At 34.7% G+C, this 21,841-nt stretch overlaps 2 protein-coding genes, 1 non-coding gene and 1 pseudogene across 8 annotated transcripts; 3 read left to right on the forward strand and 1 right to left on the reverse strand.

Annotated features, from left to right (window-relative positions):
- Positions 1–5,738: 5,738 nt before the first annotated feature.
- On the forward strand, positions 5,739–9,108 carry LOC147536077 (c-Myc-binding protein). The gene is made up of 5 exons (XM_086643649.1): positions 5,739–6,087; positions 7,554–7,626; positions 7,715–7,763; positions 8,204–8,327; positions 8,844–9,108. The coding sequence occupies exons 1-5, from the start codon at positions 6,085–6,087 to the stop codon at positions 8,922–8,924; spliced, it is 330 nt and encodes a 109-aa protein (XP_086499775.1). The 5' UTR covers positions 5,739–6,084; the 3' UTR covers positions 8,925–9,108.
- Positions 9,109–9,151: 43 nt separating this feature from the next.
- Positions 9,152–9,223, reverse strand: TRNAM-CAU (transfer RNA methionine (anticodon CAU)). Its single transcript has one exon. It is a non-coding gene; the product is annotated as a tRNA-Met (tRNA).
- A 2,442-nt stretch (positions 9,224–11,665) lies between these two features.
- LOC147536079 (AT-hook motif nuclear-localized protein 14-like) lies at positions 11,666–15,332 on the forward strand (annotated as a pseudogene). Its single transcript, XR_015225115.1, has 6 exons — positions 11,666–12,229; positions 13,275–13,327; positions 13,449–13,580; positions 13,915–14,076; positions 14,188–14,455; positions 14,939–15,332. The product of XR_015225115.1 is annotated as an AT-hook motif nuclear-localized protein 14-like (transcript).
- A 774-nt stretch (positions 15,333–16,106) lies between these two features.
- LOC147536080 (protein EIN4-like) lies at positions 16,107–21,162 on the forward strand. 5 transcript variants are annotated; one of them, XM_086639963.1, is made up of 3 exons: positions 16,166–18,814; positions 19,971–20,530; positions 20,635–21,162. In XM_086639963.1, the coding sequence occupies exons 1-2, from the start codon at positions 17,036–17,038 to the stop codon at positions 20,511–20,513; spliced, it is 2,322 nt and encodes a 773-aa protein (XP_086496089.1). In that variant the 5' UTR covers positions 16,166–17,035; the 3' UTR covers positions 20,514–20,530; positions 20,635–21,162. The 5 variants fall into 5 exon arrangements, with proteins under 5 accessions (XP_086496090.1, XP_086496089.1, XP_086496092.1 ...); XM_086639966.1 differs by lacking the exon at positions 20,635–21,162 and having other exon boundaries at positions 16,166–16,689; positions 17,365–18,814; positions 19,971–20,622; XM_086639967.1 differs by lacking the exon at positions 20,635–21,162 and having other exon boundaries at positions 16,166–16,210; positions 17,365–18,814; positions 19,971–20,622.
- Positions 21,163–21,841: the final 679 nt, after the last annotated feature.

The raw sequence follows: 21,841 nt of genomic DNA on the forward strand, positions 1-21,841 counted from the left end.
AGTGCCTATCCATGTTAGTAAATATGATGTCTAATATGCTAATCCTCATAATGTCTTCAGCTCTAATACATATCTTCGTCTCATCATCGGCTTTAACACTAACTTCTATAACATCTTCACCTTCGATATATTTTCGATTTCTAAATTCTGCCAAAGTTCCAATGTTAGGAATGTATTCTTGCAGCGAGCCCTCTTTCGATTCTATATATCCTCCCCTGGGCGTAAACAAGACTGTAGGAGGAACACCACAAAAGTTTTGGTGAGCCAACAGATATACTGCAACTTCTTTTCTAAACTCGTTTGGGTCAATTTGTCCAATAGGGTGTATCAATTTTAACTTATTTTCTCTGATCGCTTTCTTTAGAACCGTTTCAAAAACCAATTTTCACTAAGAAATCCCAAGTGATCACAGCTTCTTCCGACGAAGGGATGGGTCCCTTCGCCGGTATCCCTGGTAATTGTAAAGGGGGACACCTGTTTAAGGTTTTTTTATTTAGTTTTAAATCATAAAAAGAAAAAAAAATTAAGAAATCTAAATAAGTTTTTCTTTTCTTTAAAATAAAATTTTTTAAATTTAAACAAAATCTAAATAAGTTTTTTTATTTAAATAAAAATAAAAAAATAAAAAGTAATTTTTTTTATTTAAAATTTAAAGAAACTCTAAATAAGTTCTTTTTATTTAGTTTGTTAAAAATCTAAATAAGTTTTTTTCATTTAGTTTGTTAAAAATCTAAATAAGTTTTTTTATTTAGTTTGTTAAAAATCTAAATAAGTTTCTTAAACTTATTAAAATCTAAATAAGTTTTTTATGTATTTATTTTTTTTCATTAAAAAATCTGATAAGTTTTTTGTTTTTCTTTTTTAAAACATAAAAAGAAAAAAAAGTTAAAAATCTAAATAAGTTTTTCTTTTCTTTAAAATAAAAATTTAAAATCTAAATAAGTTTATTTAAATAAATAGGTTTTTTAATTACGTAAAATAAAAATAAAATTAAGTTTTGTATTTAAAATTTAAAGAAAGTCCAAATAAGTTTTTTTTAAATCCAAGTAAGTTTTCTTTTAAAATAAATACGTTTTTTTATTTAGTTTGTTAAAAATAAATAAGTTTTTTTTACGTTAAAAAAATCTAAATAAGTTTTTTTCCTTTAAAAAATTAAAATAATTTTTTTGTTGTTAAAAAGAAAAAATCTAATAAGTTTTTTTTCTTTTAAATCATACATTTAAGTTTTTTATGGTGTGTTTAGATGACGGAATTATAGATCCGCGGATTCATGAGTCCTTTGGATTCAAGAATCCAAGTAGTATCTTTTTGTTTGTTTGACAACTGATAAGAGTATGATTTTGAGTATTTTTAAATGTTTATTTAAAAAAATGTTAAATAAATCTTTTTATCGAAACTCGTTTTTTCCTCGAAATTTTTTTTTTTCGATTTTTTTTTTCAAAACCCATTTTTTTCGGTAACCTAGATTTCATGAATTTTTCTTTTTTCACGAAAATCATTTTTTCTGTCCTAAAACCGTTTTTACCTAGAAAAACACACAAAATTTGGGAAAAAAGTCACCGTGAAGAAAAAAAAAATCAGGAATTTTCATTCATCAAAAAACAGTTTTCGAGAAAAAAACGATTTTTCGTTAAAAAAAAAAAACAGGTTCGGAGAAGAAAAAATTTACTTTTAAAAAAAATGGTTGAGAGAAATTCCATGACATTTGAAACTTAAACAACAAATTTCTTATAAGTTTGGTGATGTAACTATATAGTTTGAATACTGACTTATTCATGTATGGACTATCCGCTCCATATTTAAGTCAATCAATTTTGACTTGTTTTCTCTGATATCTCTCTCTAGAACCGTTTCAAAAAACCAAGTTTCACTGAGAAATCCCAAGTGATCACCGCTTCTTCCGACGAAGGGAGGGGTCCCTTCGTCGGTATCTCTTGTAATTGTAAAGGGGGACACCCGTTTAGGGTTTTTTTTTTAGTTTTACATCTAACCTAAATAATTAGGAGTAGATCAAAGAATAAGCGAAAAGGAAGGAGTAAGTTGATTTGGGCAACGGTTTCTCTTGATTGATGGTTCATCTTCTTCTCGTTCGCCACATCAAAAGAATTTTCTTTTAGATTTCCTTTGTTGAACTTCTGTACGGACATTATGTGTTTGCAACGTCAATTCTCTTAGTGTTAGAGGGAAAGAATCAGAGTGGCTGCTATGGAGATAGAAGCAACGATTAATGTTTACTGGAAAATGTGAATCGCTTTATACGTGGTACGGCTACCGCTACTCGATACGCTACAATGTGAGTGTTTGGTACTTAAGGGTATAAATGTTTGGCAAAGGCTATTTGTTGGATTTTGTGGTCTCCTAGTGTTGGTAGCGGAATCTCAGACATCTAATACGTCTAACACTAGTATCCGTAGGATCTCATGCATAAGCTAATAATCATAACTAAGTTAAACTAAATTGAAAAATACCTTAATCGTTAGTTTACTCTCGAACCTTTCCAATCGCTTTTGAGATGACCAAGAGCTCCAATTGTAGCTCCTCTACTTGGGACACCGAGCAATCACCTTGATCTCCCACCTTGTTGTTAGCTGGAACTCTAATGGTGGTTAGATTGAAGAATACCTTCTTCTTTGACTAGATAGATAGTTGGAAATTTTCTCTCTTTCTTTCTCTACTTGATATTGTAGAGCTAGAAAACTTCTTGAGAATTTTCCACGCCTTATTCAAGTCTCAAGAGGCATTATAAAGAACCTTAAGTTAGAGAACAACCCTAATTGAATAGCAACTGTTTCTTATAGCTTGGGCGACCATATCATGCCCAACTTGGGAAGATCTGAATGGTTCCTATAGGGGCACGCAGCCAAGCATGACTGTCCTCTTTTCGACCCCAAAATATGTACTTTGGTGCCCGACCCAAATTCCCTTCTTTCGGGTATTTTGCACTATCTTTGCCTAAACTTCTTTTAGGCCTTTGAACATATGTATGGGTCTTACCCATGCACATATGTCTCATCCGTCTACTCATATCTTCCGATCAAGTTGACACTTTTGTGTAACCCGATGTAGGATCCGGACAAAGTTAGCCGAGAATCGTTTCGTGATTCGACGATCGTAGTTGGTTTCTAGCTAAACACTGCGGCCCTAAATCATCCGGACTTGATGATCTTTTTCATCAATTGTCTTATCCGACAAATTGCTCGAATTGCATTTTTGGTCGAAGGGCACCTCCTTCACTTTTTTCGGTTGTGCGATTGGAATATATGCACTATTATACACTATGAGACATAAAATAAATACACATACTCTCACACATTATATCTCCATAAAGCTTAAAATCTTAACTAGTTGACTAAAAATCTTGTAATTAACTTGCCAACTAGTTGAGCTCATAGATTTTTTTAAGTTTGAATATCTTGATACGCCAAATATAGGCTATTAGATCGCAAGGCCACCCAAAAGCGGTTCGGGGAATGCGATACGAAGTAAGCAAGGGGAGGTAGAGTATATTTGACATGTTTTCCAAGATATTCATTAGGTTTTACATTTGTTGGCAAGTACAAAAATAGAAACTTTAAGTTGTTTAGAAGTCTTACTATGCAAAGATTACTTGCCAGTGAAGGTTAAAAGGGGTGGAATTATCAATTGAGAACTTTCTAAAGTGGGACCGAGTAAAGAAAGGTTCTTAAATTAACAAGGCTTGAGAGGATGATTAGTAATCATAATGAGGGATTGAGAATAAAGAAAATCAAATTGATCAAAACGGTAGGCTATTGCATGTAGAGATTTGGATATGAGAGTCGAACCTATGGAGGATGGTTACAGAGGCCAAAATATAGTCCACGAGGGTTAGATAAAAACTTCTTTATTTGTAACTAACTTAATGAGTGGTGTGTCTAGAAGACGAGTTTGAAATCAATGTTTGGAGAAAATATATTGGGTGTAATTTGCTAAAGTTCTTGGATTAAGAAATTTCAGTAGGCATGGAAATGGAAATATTTCGGTCATTTCTATATTATATTTTATATCTCTGTATATTTCTTACTCCATGGCATATGAGATGAATTTAAGTACACTTCTATACCCTCAACAAACATTTTATGATGATGTACCAAAGCAGTAGTTATATATATCTTTACAACGACAAACATGCAAAGTAAAACTCTTCAACTTTGCTGGTGTAATTGATAGATTATTTTGTTAGAAAATTTTAGTCTTCGAAAACAAATAGGAGGGACACAAGAGAGATGGAGATTAGAGGCTTGAAACGTGTACTAGGTACACTTTCCTTCAAACATTATTTGCCCTCTCTCCCTCGAAATTACTTGAAGGCTTATAAGGAAAATTCCTTCCCAAGATATGACAAGCCGTTGTGAAACTACACCAAGTAACTTGTGGAGATTTCGCTTAAGGAGCATTAGAATATATTGAAGATAACAAAGGTTTCCTGACATAGTTTTGATGACTGAAAGATTCAAACAATGCTGTTAGCAATTCTTTCCTCTTAGATGACGATTCGAGATTAAATGATAAAGCTCAACTATTCGAATATTCTATCGTTTTTTAATTCGTTTTAGTTTCACAGAGTTATTACTAAAATTTTGATTTCTGTTTTGTTTATAATGGTGCAGTATACCATTCTCAGTTGATGACATATCAAAGTCCATGGATCAGATTGATACATCTGACATCGAACCATCACTCATTCCTGAGAATTCAGGATTCATGTTCTTACTCTCTCTCGTGTCGAATAATAAGTTTTTTTGTGCTATGTTCATGTGACCGATCTCGATCTACTGGGGCAGTTACTCTATTTTCTAGATAGTTAAGATTGGTTAGTTATTTCAAGGTCAAATTGATTAAAATTTCACCTTCCACTTGAATTAGAAATGTTTTTTTTTTTTGCTTATACTCATGTTCATTTTGCTTAGTTTAGCATTCTATTATAATAAATAAAATTGAAGCAAGATATATCATTTTCATTTATCTATCAATTTAACGGTGATTTTGTCTACTATATAATATATTTAGGCCACTGCTTTGGGCACGGAGGAAATTATTGTTGTGAGTTTTATCAAAATTTCAGCAGGAGATTAAGTCGAAGTCCCAAATCAAATTTTTTATTTAAAAAGACAGGTTATATTTTATTTGGTTAAAAACCAAATATTTTTGTAATTTTTGTATAATTCTTTTGGAAGCAGTTGCAACCTTTTTGTAAGCAATTGCAACACTGTTACAATCTGTTGCAACACTTTCACAAACTAGTTAGAAACTTTTTGAAGTCAGTTGCAAACCTATTGCAAGCAACTGTAAACCCCTTGCGAGCAGCAAAAAAGGAACGCTTCTCACTAGTTTTTTATATTCTTAGGGCGGGAGATGCCTACGGGGTTTCCTTTTGAAACTCTATAAATATTTCTCTTCACTGTAGAGTAGATAAACAATAGTAGGTGGTGGCGGGTGGACATTGGAGATAGTGAAAAGTCACCAACTTCATGTTGAGAAAAAACACTAATTTCTTCTAAACAGACAGACAGATTAAGCAACCAAAATGTCAGGCTTAAAACAAAATACCACCACATTAGAGTTACACAAAAAAAAGAAAAAAAAAACTTATGTGTCGTGATTATTTGGTCAGTGGTCTTCGAAATTACAAACCCACTACGTCATGAAACACCACGACCACAACCCAACAATAGTTGAGTCGATGTATGAGACGTTTCTGTGCTCAGACTTTCTATTCTGACAGTGTTAGAGACGCTGTCTTGACTAGCGTGCCGAACCGCCACACACTGAGACATAACTCACATAAGGCACCAGTAATGTGTTCCATCCACATCATTTCAGTAAACAGTCAAGGTTGACATCATTTGACCAAACACCAATGGCAACTCAATTTTGCTGTATTAACAATTTAACACTGCTAGAATAGAGAGAGAGAGCTCTTGGTGACAGTTGTTTCATCTTTCAACTTACAGACAGATTCAACCCAAAGTCTATCTCCATTCATCTCTTAACTCATAACCCTAAAAGCACTTTACAAAACCCATATTCAAGCTAGATTTGATTTCATAAGCAAATGCCATAAAGATGGTAACTTTTGATTTTCTCATTGGTTTTCTTTTCTGGGTATTTAGTTGCTTAACTTACAAATAGTTATATTTATTTCTCTCAGAGATCTTGGTTCATTTTCAATATTAGCTTCATTTTACCTTTTTATTTCTTGAAAAGCAAATTCCTTTATCTTTTGATGTGCATATTCTCTAGGGCAAACTTTAGAATCTCAGCACCTGATAATGTATGTAGACAAGGGTTTAGTTCAATTGATGTTTCTAAGGGATGATTAATGGGGTTTACCTAAAAGTTCTTTTGGTATATGTTTGTGCATAATCAGGACTAGGGCATGCTTTAGTATAATACCCCTGTTTGGATTTACTAGATCTGCTTTAATATGAAATCTTATTGTATCTGAACATTTTGAACACATTTGACACCTAAATCAATCTTGTTATACTAGGTGAAAGATAAATCATGTACATTTGAGAAACCTAAAAAATGGGGTAGTTAAAGAATTATAGTTCCTTGTCCAGTAAGTAGACTGGTGCTTCATCGTTCAATCCCTCCCTAATTATATGGTCAAATTGTGACTGAGCAACCTTCAGATTAATGGGGGCAGCTCGATCGATAGGGCTGAAAACTTTTGCTATTCCTAAGCATTTTCGGTGAATGTTATAGCACCCACAAAAGTTGAATGTATGCTTGTGTACTACTGTACACATGAAATATCACATAAAAAGGAATCTAGAATGTCAAGTGCAAATATTGTGTAGTCTACTAACTTATGATAAATGCATGAATTTCTTTAAGTGATTTTTCTTTTCTCGAATGCTTCTCGTTATCTTGCTCCAGTTTAGCGAATTGATTATTTGTCGAGCTGTGATCATGCTTCTCTAACTAATAAGCTGATAACTTAGTATCTGTGATTGACAATAACCCTTATTTATAGTGAAATAAGGTTTAGCGCATACCTAATTTCACGGACATATTAGTCGGCGGTCCTACCCGTGACTACCTCTAACTACTTGTGTATGAGCCCTCCTATCTCATCATCTTGTAGATCATGTGTTGCATTTTGGGCAAAATGGGTTTCGGTTTTTGACAGGTTGCTAGTCAAGGGCGAAAAAGTTTTAGTCGGGGGTTTTATTTAGGAATTTGGTTCCCATGAGTATATTATCTCAAACCCAAAGTTGATTTGTAATGTAAAGAGGTTGTATTTAGAAAGTTGGTGTCTTTGAGTTCATATGAAGTATTTAGAGATATTATCACATCAATATCTGAATACATCATTAAACTTGTAAAGGTGTGCATTATGTTCTCAGTAGGTGAATCCATCACATTATTAAGCTAACTGTAAGCAACTTCTACTACTTCGATCATCATCCCGAGCCAAATTGCTTAGGTTCTTGTATGTGGATACCCGAAAAGTTCCAGTGATTATCATTAATTTCCATATGTTTTATATGTTAGTAAATATCGTTTGAACCTGTCATTATTCACAGGAAAAGGAAGCAAAGAAAGAAGCTTTTAGGAAGTATCTTGAATCTAGTGGAGTCCTTGATGCCCTCACCAAAGGTTTTCTTCTCATTTACCTTTTGTAAGGCAAACCCAATTGTTATCGAACTCATTAATCTCTTATCTTGTGATATCGATTTTCTTGTAGTTCTTGTTGCACTCTATGAGAAGAATGACAAACCATCATCTGCAGTTGAGTAAGTTCGATTTTGATGCAATCTCTTTTAATATATAGAAGTGATATTTTCTTTATCTGCAAATTCTTTAGATAAAGAAGCTTCCAATATGGTCGACTATCAATTCCGTCCGACTTTTATAAAACAAATGTGGTAAATGTATTCTGTTGAAGTGTATTCATATCCACGAGTTTTGTGAAAATGATTCTGTAAGGAAGACATATAAATTCATTCAACCGAATTGATTGAACATCACATTTTTTTATCATGGTTGGGAGTCAATGTCTCATACTTCCAATAGAACTGCAATCAGACAATGGTAAACTAGCCTATTTCTTTAGGACCCGCCTGTTTTCACGGAAATGAAGGTTATCAAACACAACCTTACAGAATCACCATTATTCTGCATTATGTTAGTGTGCCAAATGGTTAATGGGTTATGTCTGATTCTTTTTCGACAGGTTTGTTCAAGAAAAATTAGGAGGTCCAACTGTTTCCGAATATGAAAAGCTTAAAGCTGAAATTTCGGATTTACAGATAAAGTATAATGAGCTTTCATTAGCACATAAGGAAACCTGCAAAGAGGTAAACTCTGAATCATGAATGCCCACATGTCTCACTTTGTTAGAGATGTAAAGCCTTAGCAGTTATCGAAATTGTCCCTGCTTGTGACACCCAGTCCCAAGCCCAACAGGTACGGGGTTTTGCTGAAGGCTCCACAAGCATACTCGTAAGGCATCGACACTTACTAAGCTATAGGCTAGGCTCTGGACGGCGATATGGGACTACTAGAAACCCCTATACCGTTTTCTTGCATGATTTTTGGCGTCAAGATAACGTTCGTTTTCTGTAACCATGTCTTGATTGTAACAAAAGGGAGACTGCATAAAACCCTTTTTCGCCGTTACAGTGACCATTTTTCAACATCGTCCGGATTTGAACGTAAACACTCATTTTCTTCGTTATAACATAACAGTAACTTCCACAAACTGTTACACCATTGTTACATCGCTTTGGTCCGACTTACATAGTTTTAATTCAAGTATTTAGCTACTGTTTTGCTTCTTTTCATTTTCGTGAGTGTTCTTTATTATGTTGCAGCTTGAAGAACTTAGGAACTCTAAACCTGAAGAAACTTGCGAAGAGACGAACGATTCAGAATTCCCACGAGACGGATCATGAAGAAGCATCGAAAAGCTTGCACTTTGTAGCAATATTACTAGAAATACTGTTTGTTTATACGTAATCATTCTATGGTTGAAAGCTCGATTTCCTGTACTCTTGGGCCACTGTTATTGAGATTTGGAACAAAAATACTATTGAAATTTGATTGGGATACTTATAGTAACAATTGTTCTTGTTATTATGATGTGGTTTTGCCTTGCTGTAATAGTACAAAAAAAAAATTATATCAGAGCCAGGTTTCGATCCTGGGACCTGTGGGTTATGGGCCCACCACGCTTCCGCTGCGCCACTCTGATTTGTTGATGTAAATTAGAATCACGCTAATTATAATATAAACAAACGAAATACTGCTCCCATTTTTATTTTAGGTGTTTAAGAATTTTGATTTTTTGTCAGCACTTGGTTGCCCAAGTGGTTGATAGTGTTTGACATAGACTCCACAACTACAGAAATCCCAGGTTCGGTTCAAGAAGAGGCGGATTCCATAGTTATTGAATTTGAGTTAGTAAAGGTACAAATAATACTAAATTTGTAGGACTTTAGGCTCTATGTTGTTGGGGTTTAGGCCCCTTCAGTTATTGGTTTCACTAATCACTAAAGTGGTTATCAAGTTTCACACATGTTGATGGTGTATCAATGACTTGTAATGAATAACGTATACCGTAGTCGATTTCTCAAAAGAAAAAAGAATTTTGATTTTAGATAAATCATTTAATATTTTTAAATATCAGAATCAATACATTCAATTTTCTCAAAAGAAGGAAATAGACCTTTTAGAGATCCAATTTTCACACTTGACAACTAAGATTTTCAGAGTTTCTGTAGAGTGTTGTGTTGGAGATGTTCTTATATTATGTTTCTTCTTTTTCCGATAAAAAAATAATAATTGCCCACACAAATATTTTGGATTTAAGGTCCAAAATTAATAAATGATAGGTTATAAGTTTATGTTTTTTAATCTCTATTTTTTCTTCAACAAACGCGTCACCAGTGTGTATAGTTGTTTAATGAACGCGTACATTTGTGTGGGAATGAGTTTGTATTTTGTAACACAAACTAAGCTGCATGGAGTTAAATAATAATAAAATGCATGAAGTTATTTACGTTTTGTTTAATGTAGTAAAGATAACAATGTCATTGAAAAATGATTTGTTTGGTGAATCTAAAAACAATATATTTTAAAATGATTTCTTTGGTAAATCTCGAAAATCAAATCTTTATATTTTTTAAAATCTTTTGTAAATTTTATACTAGTAGTGGACTCATAGTATTATGAAGCCTATTTTTTCGGGCTTAATCTAGAACTCATAAATATGTATAAACCAGCCCCAACATAAATTTATCCCTAGTCAATCTGCAAAGTGTATTAGATAAAATATTCTAGCTGGATTTTTACAGATGACAGATTTTTACAGATGAAGTTATTTATGTTTTAGTTAATGCAGTAAGATAACAATTAGTTAATGCAGTAAGATAACAATGTTATTGAAAAATGATTTGTCTCTTTTTTGTTGAAAAAAAAATGATTTGTTTGGTGAATCTATAAACAATATATTTAAAACTGATTTCTTTTTTCAATCTGGAATATCAATCCTTAACAAAAAAAAAAAAATCTGGAATATCAAATTTTTATTTTTTTAGATATTTCGTAAATTTTATACTAGTATTGGACTTATAGTATTATGAAGCCTATTTTTTAGGCTTAATCTTAAGTTCATAAATATTTACAAACCACCCCCAACATAAATTATCCCTAGTCAATCTACAAAATGTATTAGATGGAAGATTCGAGGGGGATTTTTACAGATGGCAAATTACTTCACTTATTAAAGAAGTTAAAATGGTAATGAATCATCACTAAACATTTTAAATTATATTATTATTCCCAAAATTTGTTTATTTATTGTTTATTGTAATTTTTAAATCATAACCTTTTGTTTGATTGAATATTTTAGATTATAGTGATATTCCCAATATTTTCTTGGTAGCATAATCATAAATTTGTTCACAGTATTTCGAATTCAATAAGTAAAATAATACTTCTGAGACGGTGAACTGTGAAGTTATGACTTGATGTCGCAAGAAATGTAATGCAATTACAAAGACTTGCATTCCACAATGATATATTTACATAAATGAATCACAAGACACATTTATTGCATAACTAAATTTCCTTTTAACGGTGGATCTATAACTCATGGGTTGATGGATTTATGTTATTTTTTCTTTGGAATCGACAATCACATAACTTAAAGACAATTAATTTTCGCATATTACATTCTTGTTGAAACAAAATTGTATCACAAATTATTGGTTTTTTGTTGAAAATACCACAAGCTATTGTGATTACTAAAATCACATTAGGAGATTGTTAATCGTGGTAATCATATTCTATTTTTGTGCTCGAACATATAACCTAAGGTGGTGTTTATCTTCTTTATGTTTTTCTTCGTTGTCTAAATCTGACTCTTCAAAATCTGAATCGTCTAATTCAAATGCACTGAAATCAACAAAAAAAAAACAATCATCTAAGACGACCGAAACAAAAACAAATATCTTGTAGTCTGACTCAAGGTCAATTCAGACATCAGAGTCAGACTTCAAATTTGACTTATGATGATATCCTCATTTATGATCCACATAATAATATCTTACAACATGGAACACCTTATCATCTATTTATTTTTTGTTATACTCAAATCCCTAAAATCTCTCAAAAGAAAAAAAGAAAAAAAAAAAAGGAAAATCCAATCGAGAACCCAAAAATCCCAAATCTCACTCTCTCTCTCTCTCTCTCTCATCTTTCTCTCTCATGGAAGGAAACGAAAGTGGTCTAAGCCCCTACTATCATCAACACCCCCACCACCACCCCACTACCGGAACCACCACAACCACCACCATCACTTCCACTACAAATGGTTTATTCTCAAACCCTCACCACCACCACCACCAACAACAACAAAACCAGCTCCACCACCAACAACACAACCCATCTTCTACCCATTACTCTTCTTCCTCTGAACCCACTACTCACCTTTTCTCACCACATTCAGTAACGGGTAGATCACCTCTTGCTTCTTCCCCACCACCACCACCGCCGGAAACTGTACGGAGAAAAAGAGGTAGACCTAGGAAGTATGGTACACCTGAAACAACAACATCAGCACCACCACCACCACCATCACTTACTAATAAGAAGTCTCCTTCTTCTACTTCACTTCCTCTTCCTTCTTCTCCAACCAAGAAAGAAACTTCCTCTGTTTCTTCACCCTCTTCTAAGAAATCTCAGTTGCTTGGTCTAGGTGAATTCTCATTAAACCCTTATCAAGATCAAAACTTTTTTGCATCATTTTATTTCTTGTTCATTTAATTTATGTGGGTTTAGTTTAATTTTTCGTTTTCTTACTTGTACAACTTGATTGATTATACTCCCCAATTGACTGTTTTTCTCTGTTTTTTTTGGTTTGGAAATTTCACTATTATTTTGATAGAACTGTTAAATTTCTTTAAATCAATGGATGAATTCTTAAATCCTAGTAGAATGCATGTGATTAATGGTGGTAGTTTGATTCTTGTTGTGATTTAATGAACTTGTTAGGCAAAGCTAAATGATGGGGGGATTTTGACCTAAAAACCAAAATGGAAATGAAATATTTATATTGATAGATGAAAATCGATTTGTATCGAATGTGGGTTTAGTTCTTTTTCCATGTTCCAAGCCAATGTTCCCAAAATTAGAGAGGAAAATTGAGGAACTTTTCAACGTTCGAAATATTCTAAGTAAGTCTAGAGGCAAGAGGCACAAACCTTGTTGCCTCTTATATAATTCCTAGAATGAGAACAATAAGTAAATAATAGGATTAACTAATCGAAAAGAGCCTTATAAAAAAGAAATATATAAGAAAGGATTAGACTTAAAAAGGAACTCATTCATATAAAATATACATGTAAATATAAATAGTTTATTATTATTAATATTCTAAGTACTAACAAAGTTAAAAAGGGACAGATGCGTAAAGTATATAGAATTTTCGAGGGCTTATAGTATCGTTTTTCTGGCATTTTACGAGGCATCATTTCAAATAGTATGTAACATATAACTTAGTTGTTTTACGATGTTACCTTGGTCTTTATAATTTTTTTTGGCATAAGATATTTTTCGACCGATGTTTTATCTTTTAGGTCTATAATCTAGAACAAACTCATGATTAGGTTTCAGCTCCTTTGACTGAAAAGGTTGGCTTGTGAAAGCATAGACTGCGAAGTTTTCCATAAATGAAAATTATAGACTGATAAAGAGGTAAGTTATAAAATTAAATTGTATTTTAATTTAGCTTTTCGATGCAGGAAATGCAGGGCAAGGTTTTACACCACATGTCATCTCTGTGGCAGCCGGTGAGGTATGAAGTGTTTGTCAGTTTGTGTATTTTATTAGTTATATGAAAAGTGTCTGAAGCCCTGTTAATGTTTGACAAGAAATTTCGCTCTTATAAATAATGGCAATGATGGGATTCTTATTAGGATGTTGCCCAAAAGATCATGACGTTCATGCAGCAAAGGAAGCGGGCAGTATGTATTCTCTCAGCATCTGGTTCACTTTCTAATGCATCTCTCCTCCAGCCAGCTACTTTAGGAGGCAATGTGACTTATGAGGTAGACGATCTTCGAGATTTTTCTTTGCTTTCTGAATCTAGTATTCTATCTCAAACTTTATCTTGTAGAAGTATTGCAATTGGTAGGTAATTTGTTGGCTAATTGTCAAATATGCAGTTTCTTGTTGTTTTTTGAATTTGTCGAGCTATTTCAATCTTTAGTAGTAAAAACTACTAACATGAAGAGTAAGAAGTCTGTACTGGTATTACAAATGCATGTGCTAGAGGTTAAAACTGTTTAGTCCTTCAATCTACAAAAGGGCGTTGCCACAGATTTGTTCTATAACGAGCTTGCTTCTTCATCTGGCTAATGTAGTTCTTTTCTCTCTGTTCAGGGACGGTTTGAAATCCTTTCACTGTCAGGATCTTACCTGCACACTGAGACAGGAGGAGCTTCATCAAGAACTGGTGGACTAAGTGTGTGCCTTTCTGGCACAGATGGCTCCATTATTGGAGGTGGAGTTGGTGGCCCGCTGAAAGCCGCAGGCCCAGTACAGGTATGGTTATGGAACACGTGCTCAGATGGCTATCACACCATACAAGTTCGACGATGGTGTCTTTTATCCACAGTTCTAATTCTAAAGATGTAGTGTAATTGTTATTCATAGGTAATTGTTGCTTCCTTCATTTTCGATCCCAAGAAGGAAGCCAATGTTGATCTAAAAGTTGATACTTCTACCAGCAATTTGCCACCAGCAGTAGTTGGTGCAACTATTTCAAGTGTTGGTTTCAGATCCCCACATGACTCTTCGGGAAGGACCTCAATGAGGGCAAATGACGATCATCATCAACATTTTGGTGGAAGTAGTTTCATGCTACAATCTCGGGGAATTGGAATGCCGTCACGTTTAACCGACTGGAGAAGTGACTTGACGGGTAAGTATTATCTTAGTTCGTCCCACCTTGTGAAGTTTCATCTGTTTCAAACACTACAAGGAGGAGGGTAACGTTTAGGTGGTTTTCTTTTCAAGTTCAGGTTTGAAATCCGACTTGAGATTTGATGGACTCAAATTTCAGAATGCTAGTTGTTATCTGACTCGTACGCTGGCTTGTCTAAGTGGTTGAGAAGGGATCATTTTGAGCCCATTCTGTCATACATTAAATATCTGAATTAATAGCTCATCGTATTGTCTGAAATAATGTAATATGACTATTGTGCCCCTTACTAATATTAGTTAGACTAAGTAGGATATTCCCTTCTTATTGTACTATTCCGCGAGAGAATATTCCCAAATGGACATATTCAATTATATCTTCTCTCGTGGTCGCCCTAATTATTAATGTGGTCTCATGTAATAGCCAAAATGAACAATTACAACTAACTTGTGGAGTACAGTCTAAATTCGTCCATCTTTGCAGGAAATGCAGATCTTGGAGGATGCCAATCTCCTGAAGACGGAGACGATGAACATCTTCACGATTAGAGAAAAGAATAACTTGTTCTACTCAGAGAAAGAACAACATCGCCGAAGGGCAGCAGATTGTAAAACTCAAGGCATAAGTTAAAGATGGTTCGCCAACTTCCTGTACAGGAAATTTAACACTTCCTTTTAATATATTAAGCAGTTGATGCAATGGTGACTTGCCTGAGAGGCTGAAATTCAATCTAGTGTAACTTTTCTTGGTCGTCGAATCAATTACAGAAAGCTTATGTAAGTACTTCAGAACACCCTTCTGAGTCACGGTTAAGATGTGATGTTCTAGTAATTGATATCTTCTTTGGTTTTGAATGTCATTTTATGCATTTTCCTTCTTTTCGTTGTTGATAATTTAGTTTTCGTTATCGCTTGTATGGGCTCCTGAAGTTAACCGCCACGCCACCCTTTCAGTTGCCGCGCTAGGATTCAGGCTCGGATTCAGTCTTTTTCTTTAGCTCCAACCAAGCCAGTGTAGTTTATGTTTCACATTCTACTGTGGTGTTCGTCATTTTCTTAAAGTGTTTCCCCAAAGAATCGACTCAAAATGGGATCCTTGATTCATTCTTGTGTATCCAACACTGTTTTAGAATGTACTGTTTCCGAATGTGATCTCTAGTAATCTAATTCCACCCCCACACACCTTACAGTAATGTATGCTAAACCAAAAGGTCAATACCTAGATGACCACCGTAATGTAACGAACTCGCCTAGTTGGTGGTGAGCTAGTTGGTGGTGAGCTAATTCTTGTGTATCCAACACTGTTTTAGAATGTACTGTTTCCGAATGTGATCTCTAGTAATCTAATTCCACCCCCACACACCTTACAGTAATGTATGCTAAACCAAAAGGTCAATACCTAGATGACCACCGTAATGTAACGAACTCGCCTAGTTGGTGGTGAGCTAATTCTTGAAGCAAAAGAAATGAAGATGAAAATGGAAAAAATGATTACTGACAGTAACGCAAAAAGGGGTCAGATGGAGATTGTCGATAACTTTGGGGGCCAATTAGTCACATTACGGAAACAATCTAACCGGACTGCTGACAGTAACGGAAAAAAGGGTCAAATGGAGATGCTCAACAAAATTGGGAGCCAAGTTAGTCACACTATGAGGGTCATTTGGAAACAAACCTAAAAATAAATAACAAACAATAATACTTGAACGTTGTGCTAGAAGATACAGAGAACTCTTCCAGGTTTTCATCTTGCCAGGTACTCTATTTGTTTACTCTTTTTAGCTAACCAATACATTTTCTCTCTCTACTTTCACCTCCCCACTCTCTCTCTCTCTCTCTACTTTCTCTCCCTTCAGTGTGAAGAATTTCTTTCTGATTCATAAATGAGCAATCTTTTTGAAATCTAAAGAAACAAACAACAAGAGAAACAGAGTATTTTCTCAATCATAGACAACCCAAATTTTGTTTTGTTCTTCTTCATACTGTTGTTATAAATAATATTATGAGATTCAGAGTTCAGAAACAAAACCCAGATATCAAATTACTTCTTTACCATCTTTTACAGTGTTTTAGTGGGTTTTATGCAGTTAGATGAGTTTTTTTCTAGGGTTTTTGATTGATGAGGATGAGGGTTATTCTAACAGTGTTTATGGAGAAACTTTGATGTCTTCAAAAATGGCAGTTTGGGTTTGGTGAATTACTCAAACTGACCAAAATCTGAGGATCATTTTTTAGGTATTTTTTTTTTCACTTCTATCTGATTTTTGTTTTTCAAGTTTTTGTTGTTGAGGAATTTCTTAGAATTGAAGAGATTATCACCAAGATAGGAACTATAGAACATAGTGAGCTCAAAAATGAAGAAAGGGTAGAAGAGATTTGATTGGAGAAAGAGGGAGATTGTGTTTTTAGGGTCTGGGTTTAATGGGTATGTTGGATCTTTAATTTTAAGAGATGGGTTTTGAATTTTAGTATACTTTCTTTTCTTGGGTGGAAAAGAGCTTGTTTTTTTGGGGGGGATTTGAGTTTAGGGTTTTTCGTCCTCTCCAACTTTGATTAGCTTAATGATTATCTTTTTGCACAAATGATAGAAAGTAGTAGTTTTGGTTCAATGGCAAAAGTAGTAGCCATTGTTCTATTCATTTCTCCTGTGTTTTTATTTGTTTCGGCTAGTGAAACGGGATTACATCGGTGTTATTGTGACGATGAAGAAGGATTTTGGAGTATTGAGAGAATTCTACTATCTCAAAAAGTTAGTGATTTTCTAATTGCAATAGCTTATTTTTCGATTCCAATCGAACTCGTTTATTTCCTTAGTCGTTCAAATATTCCGTTCAAATGGATTTTCGTTCAGTTCTTAGCGTTCATTGTCTTATGTGGAATGACCCATTTGCTTAATGGTTGGACTTACAGTTTGCATCCATTCCACTTGATGGTAGCCTTAACCATTTTTAAGTTTCTCACTGCTCTAGTCTCTTGTGCTACGGCGATTTCACTAATGACTCTCATACCTTTACTTCTCAAAGTAAAGGTGAGAGAAGTATTTTTGAGGAAGAAAACTTGGGAACTTGATCGAGAAGTCGGGATGATGAAGAAACAAAAGGAAGCATGTTGGCATGTTAGAATGCTTACCCATGAAATTCGGAAGTCTCTCGATAGACATACCATATTATACACTACCCTTGTCGAGTTATCGAAGACATTAGACCTTAAAAATTGTGCTGTTTGGATGCCCGATGAAGGGAAAGACGTGATGAATCTAACTCATGATTTGAATGAGATGAGTTCCTCTTCGAAATCTTACCATGTCTCGATCCCAATTTCCGACCCAGATATATTAGAAATCAAGGAGAATGAGGGTGTTAAGATCTTGAGACAAGATTCTTTATTGGGAGAAGCTAGTAGTGGTGGGTCTTCTGAGTTTGGTTCTGTGGCTGCCATAAGAATGCAAGTACTTAGTGTTTCAGACTTCAAAGGAGGTACACCTGAAGTAATCCAAGCTTGTTATGCTATTCTGGTTTTGGTTCTTCGTAATGAAGATTCAAGAGTTTGGGGCTTCCATGAACTAGAAATCGTCGAGGTAGTAGCTGATCAAGTTGCTGTTGCACTATCCCATGCTTCAGTTCTTGAAGAATCCCAATTGATGAGAGAGAAACTCGTGGAGCAAAACCGAGCTCTGCAACAAGCTAGAGAAGATGTGTTGATGGCAAGTCAAGCAAGATACTCATTTCAGAAAGTAATGAGTAAAGGAATGAGAAGGCCAATGCACTCAATCTCAGGCCTACTTTCAATGATGCAACAAGGATATATTGGAGAAGGACAACGAATTGCTATAGATGCGATGGCAAAAACAAGTAGTGTCCTTTCGACCTTGATAAATGATGTAATGGAGATTTCGGCGACGGGTAATGGGAGATTTTCATTAGAGATGAGATCTTTTCGACTTCATTCCATGATCAAAGAAGCAATTTGCCTTTCCAAATGTCTATGTATATCTAAAAGTTTAGATTTTTCGATTGACATAGATAATACACTTCCGAACTTCGTCCTGGGAGATGAGCGAAGAATTTTTCAGGTATTACTTCATATGGTTGGGAATCTACTGAATGCCTCGGATTCAGGTCGATTTGTAACTTTTCAGGTTTCTGCAGTGAGTGCGAATCAGATTAGGAATGATCAAAGATGGCCGGTTTATAGACCAAATTCATTCGATGGATACGTGAATATTAAGTTCGAGATTGCTATAAAAAATGGTAGTTCCCAGGATAAAGCAATGTCGTTGCTACCAGATTCTAGTAGGAAACACAGCATCGAGAGAATGGAAGGTGTTCTTGGTCTCAGCATATGCAAGAAGCTCATTCAGGTAATGTTACTGAATCCTCTCTGTTCTATATTTCTTCAATTTTTTTGTCGAGGAACTACTTTAGTTTATTGAGTTTTAGCGAAGGGCTCCCAATATAATCTTTAGATAGTGATGATATCTTAACACGAGGATTTGAAATGACACATTTCTAAGTCTAAACAATTTGGTCGTAAAATGTTTCGAACCATTGAAATTGCTTATTAAGAGTGTCATAACTTTAGATTTCTGCTCTCCCACCCCAAGTCGGGATGATGAAAATGTCATGCTAAATAGGAGTTCTGCCACTTTTAGAGGGAACTACTTTTTCGCATTAGTCATCGAGCTAAGAGAACCCAACCCAAGAACAAGAAAAGAAACTGGAAATCACTACACTCTGAACCTACTGTGGCTATAACTTTCGGGGGCGAACTAGGACTCAGCTCCCATACTTGAATTTGATCTGAACTTAGCAAGGAAGTTCGTGTTCGGATTATTGAGCTTGATAGGAGAGCAAAACATCTCTAGATTCTTCTGTATAGCATCAAGGCTCTTGAAGGAGGTTGGTTTATTGAGCTTGCCAGAAGGGCAAGAACAATGTCAAAATCGCTGCAGTAATCACCGTCTGAAGTTGATCGGTGTGACTCAAATATAGCTTCAAGCCCTATGTCCCTATCCAATACCTTGCAACTCATGGGTAGTAATTGATGCTCTAGGAAATCAAGGGACCCGTTAATATTAATTAAGAAGAAACAAATACTAAGAAACTTCCATTTAACCAATCGTTCTAGGAAGGATAAAAGGCACATTTTGGTCTTGTCTTGACTCTTGATTAAGATGTGGCTTTTAGAACGGCATTTATGATAGTTCTTTGCAAGCAACAACAAATTCTAGATATCAAACCTCCTCAAGGGTTGATTTGGTATCGGTGGAAATTTTCTCTACGTGTTTCCTATTTGGGTTCTTGACAACTGACTTCGAGACAAACCAGCTTTTAAAAGCATCCTTAAACTGTTCCCTGAATCTGCTTTGAAAAACGTTCTGCGGAAAAACCGAACACACACACACACTTTTGCTCTTGTAGTTTCAGTTGGGAATGACATCGAAACGAGCATATTTCTGATATATCTATGAGCAAAGATGAATGTTCATGATAATTGTTGTTCCAAATAATTTGCAGATGATGCAAGGAACCATCAGAGTAGTTCCAAACTCCAGGGGCCTTCCACAAATCATGACCCTCATACTGAAATTTCATCTACAACAATCTTTAGGAGGGCCAATTTCTGTCCCAGAAGAATCAATAGATCATCCACTTTCGAATTCTCTTTTCGGAGGACTTCAAGTTATATTAGCCGACGATGATGGTGTTAACAGACTCGTGACACGTAAACTTCTCGAAAAACTCGGTTGCAACGTGACTGCAGTTTCTTCTGGTTTTGAATGTTTGAACACTCTTGGATCAACAGGAACTTCAATTCAAATTGTTCTCTTAGATCTTCATATGCCGAAAATGGATGGGTTTGAAGTAGCAATAAGGATTCGAAAGTTTCGAAGTGGAATTTGGCCATTGATTATAGCTTTTACTGCTAGTGCTGATGAAAATGTAGGAGAGAAATGCTTGCAGGTAGGAATGAATGGAATTATTCGAAAACCAGCTCTGTTAAAGGGAATTGCAGATGAATTTCGGAGGGTTCTGAAACAATCGAACAAATGTGTGTGAAGATCACTTCTTTTAAGGTAAAACTAACTGTATACTAGAATTGGGTAACCCAATATATTGTTTAAAAGATGAATCTTGGACTGAAAATAAAGAGTTTGAAGTTCCTATCTGATTTTTGCAGCATGATGTTGTGCAAAGGTATACAAATTCTTTTTTCTTCAATTAATGCAATTAGAGTGCTAGAGTCCAATGGACCTAAGTTTCCTCGAAAACAGGCTTACAAAGAAAGAATTGCCCACGGCATGTCTACTTTGCAAATTCGATGCTAAGATGTAATGCTATTAATACCCCCTTCATCAGCAGGGTGGGAGTCTCTCCATCCACGCAGGACTAAGGATACCAACTCGCCCGTGACACTAGCTTTGGTAACATGTTAGTCTATTGGGCCTAAACTCTCCTTGAAAACTGGCTTACGAGGTAAGGGTTGCCCAAGTGATGTATGATAATGCTAATATAGATATAGTGAGCTAGCTAGACTAGGATGTGAATCATGTGATGTTCAGAAAGTGCCTTGAATATTGGTCGATCTCAAACAGTTCTTATTAAGGCGATCCTGATGTAGGTCCTTCTCACAACATGTGCCTATATGGTTAAGTTGTGTTTACAATTTGAGATTAATATCAATATTATCAATCAACTTTGGATCTTATTTATATGTGTGATTTACATTAAACTACCTTCCAAGATTTTGATAAGTTCAAAAAAAGAGTTGGTAAACCAGCAATTACAAAGCATCATTTATAGTGTTGATACTCCTACTTAAAATAAGATTAGATCTACTTGATTAGTATTAAACAACCAATATGCCCACATTGTTTGACCAAATTTACTAAAATTAAGTTCTAAAAGTTAACCCTAATTTTATTTTTCCTAATCACAACATGTGAATCCCACGTGAAGAAGGTCCCTCATGTTCTTAAATTCCTTTATTACTTGATTCTTAGAGTGTTTAGGGAAAAGAATTTGTTAGGGTGGAAATTAGTCAATTATATGTTCTAATAAACTCAATTATGTCTTTGGGTGGAATTTTATGTCATTATTCATTGGATGGAATTTTTTTAATTTCGAGTTTGTAGAAGCCAAATTGTTTGAGTTTACTTTACTCTTTCTACTCTATTTTATTTTGTTGCAAGTTTTTCTGCTCTATCTGAACCGTCTTACCAAACACACTGAATTATAAATGATGGACATTGCAGTATCCATTGACAAATAATATGTCGACCTAATTATTTTTTTCCTACAGGACTTACATACAACGCGTGAAGAAACTAAAGAGTTAGCTCATTGTTTTTTTTTTTTTTTTCTTATAATGCATATCCTTTCCGCAC

This window comes from Eschscholzia californica, unplaced genomic scaffold (genome assembly GCF_041429995.1).
Source record: "Eschscholzia californica isolate CP2 unplaced genomic scaffold, dmEscCali1.0.p SCAF_5, whole genome shotgun sequence".
Taxonomy (NCBI): Eukaryota; Viridiplantae; Streptophyta; class Magnoliopsida; order Ranunculales; family Papaveraceae; genus Eschscholzia; species Eschscholzia californica.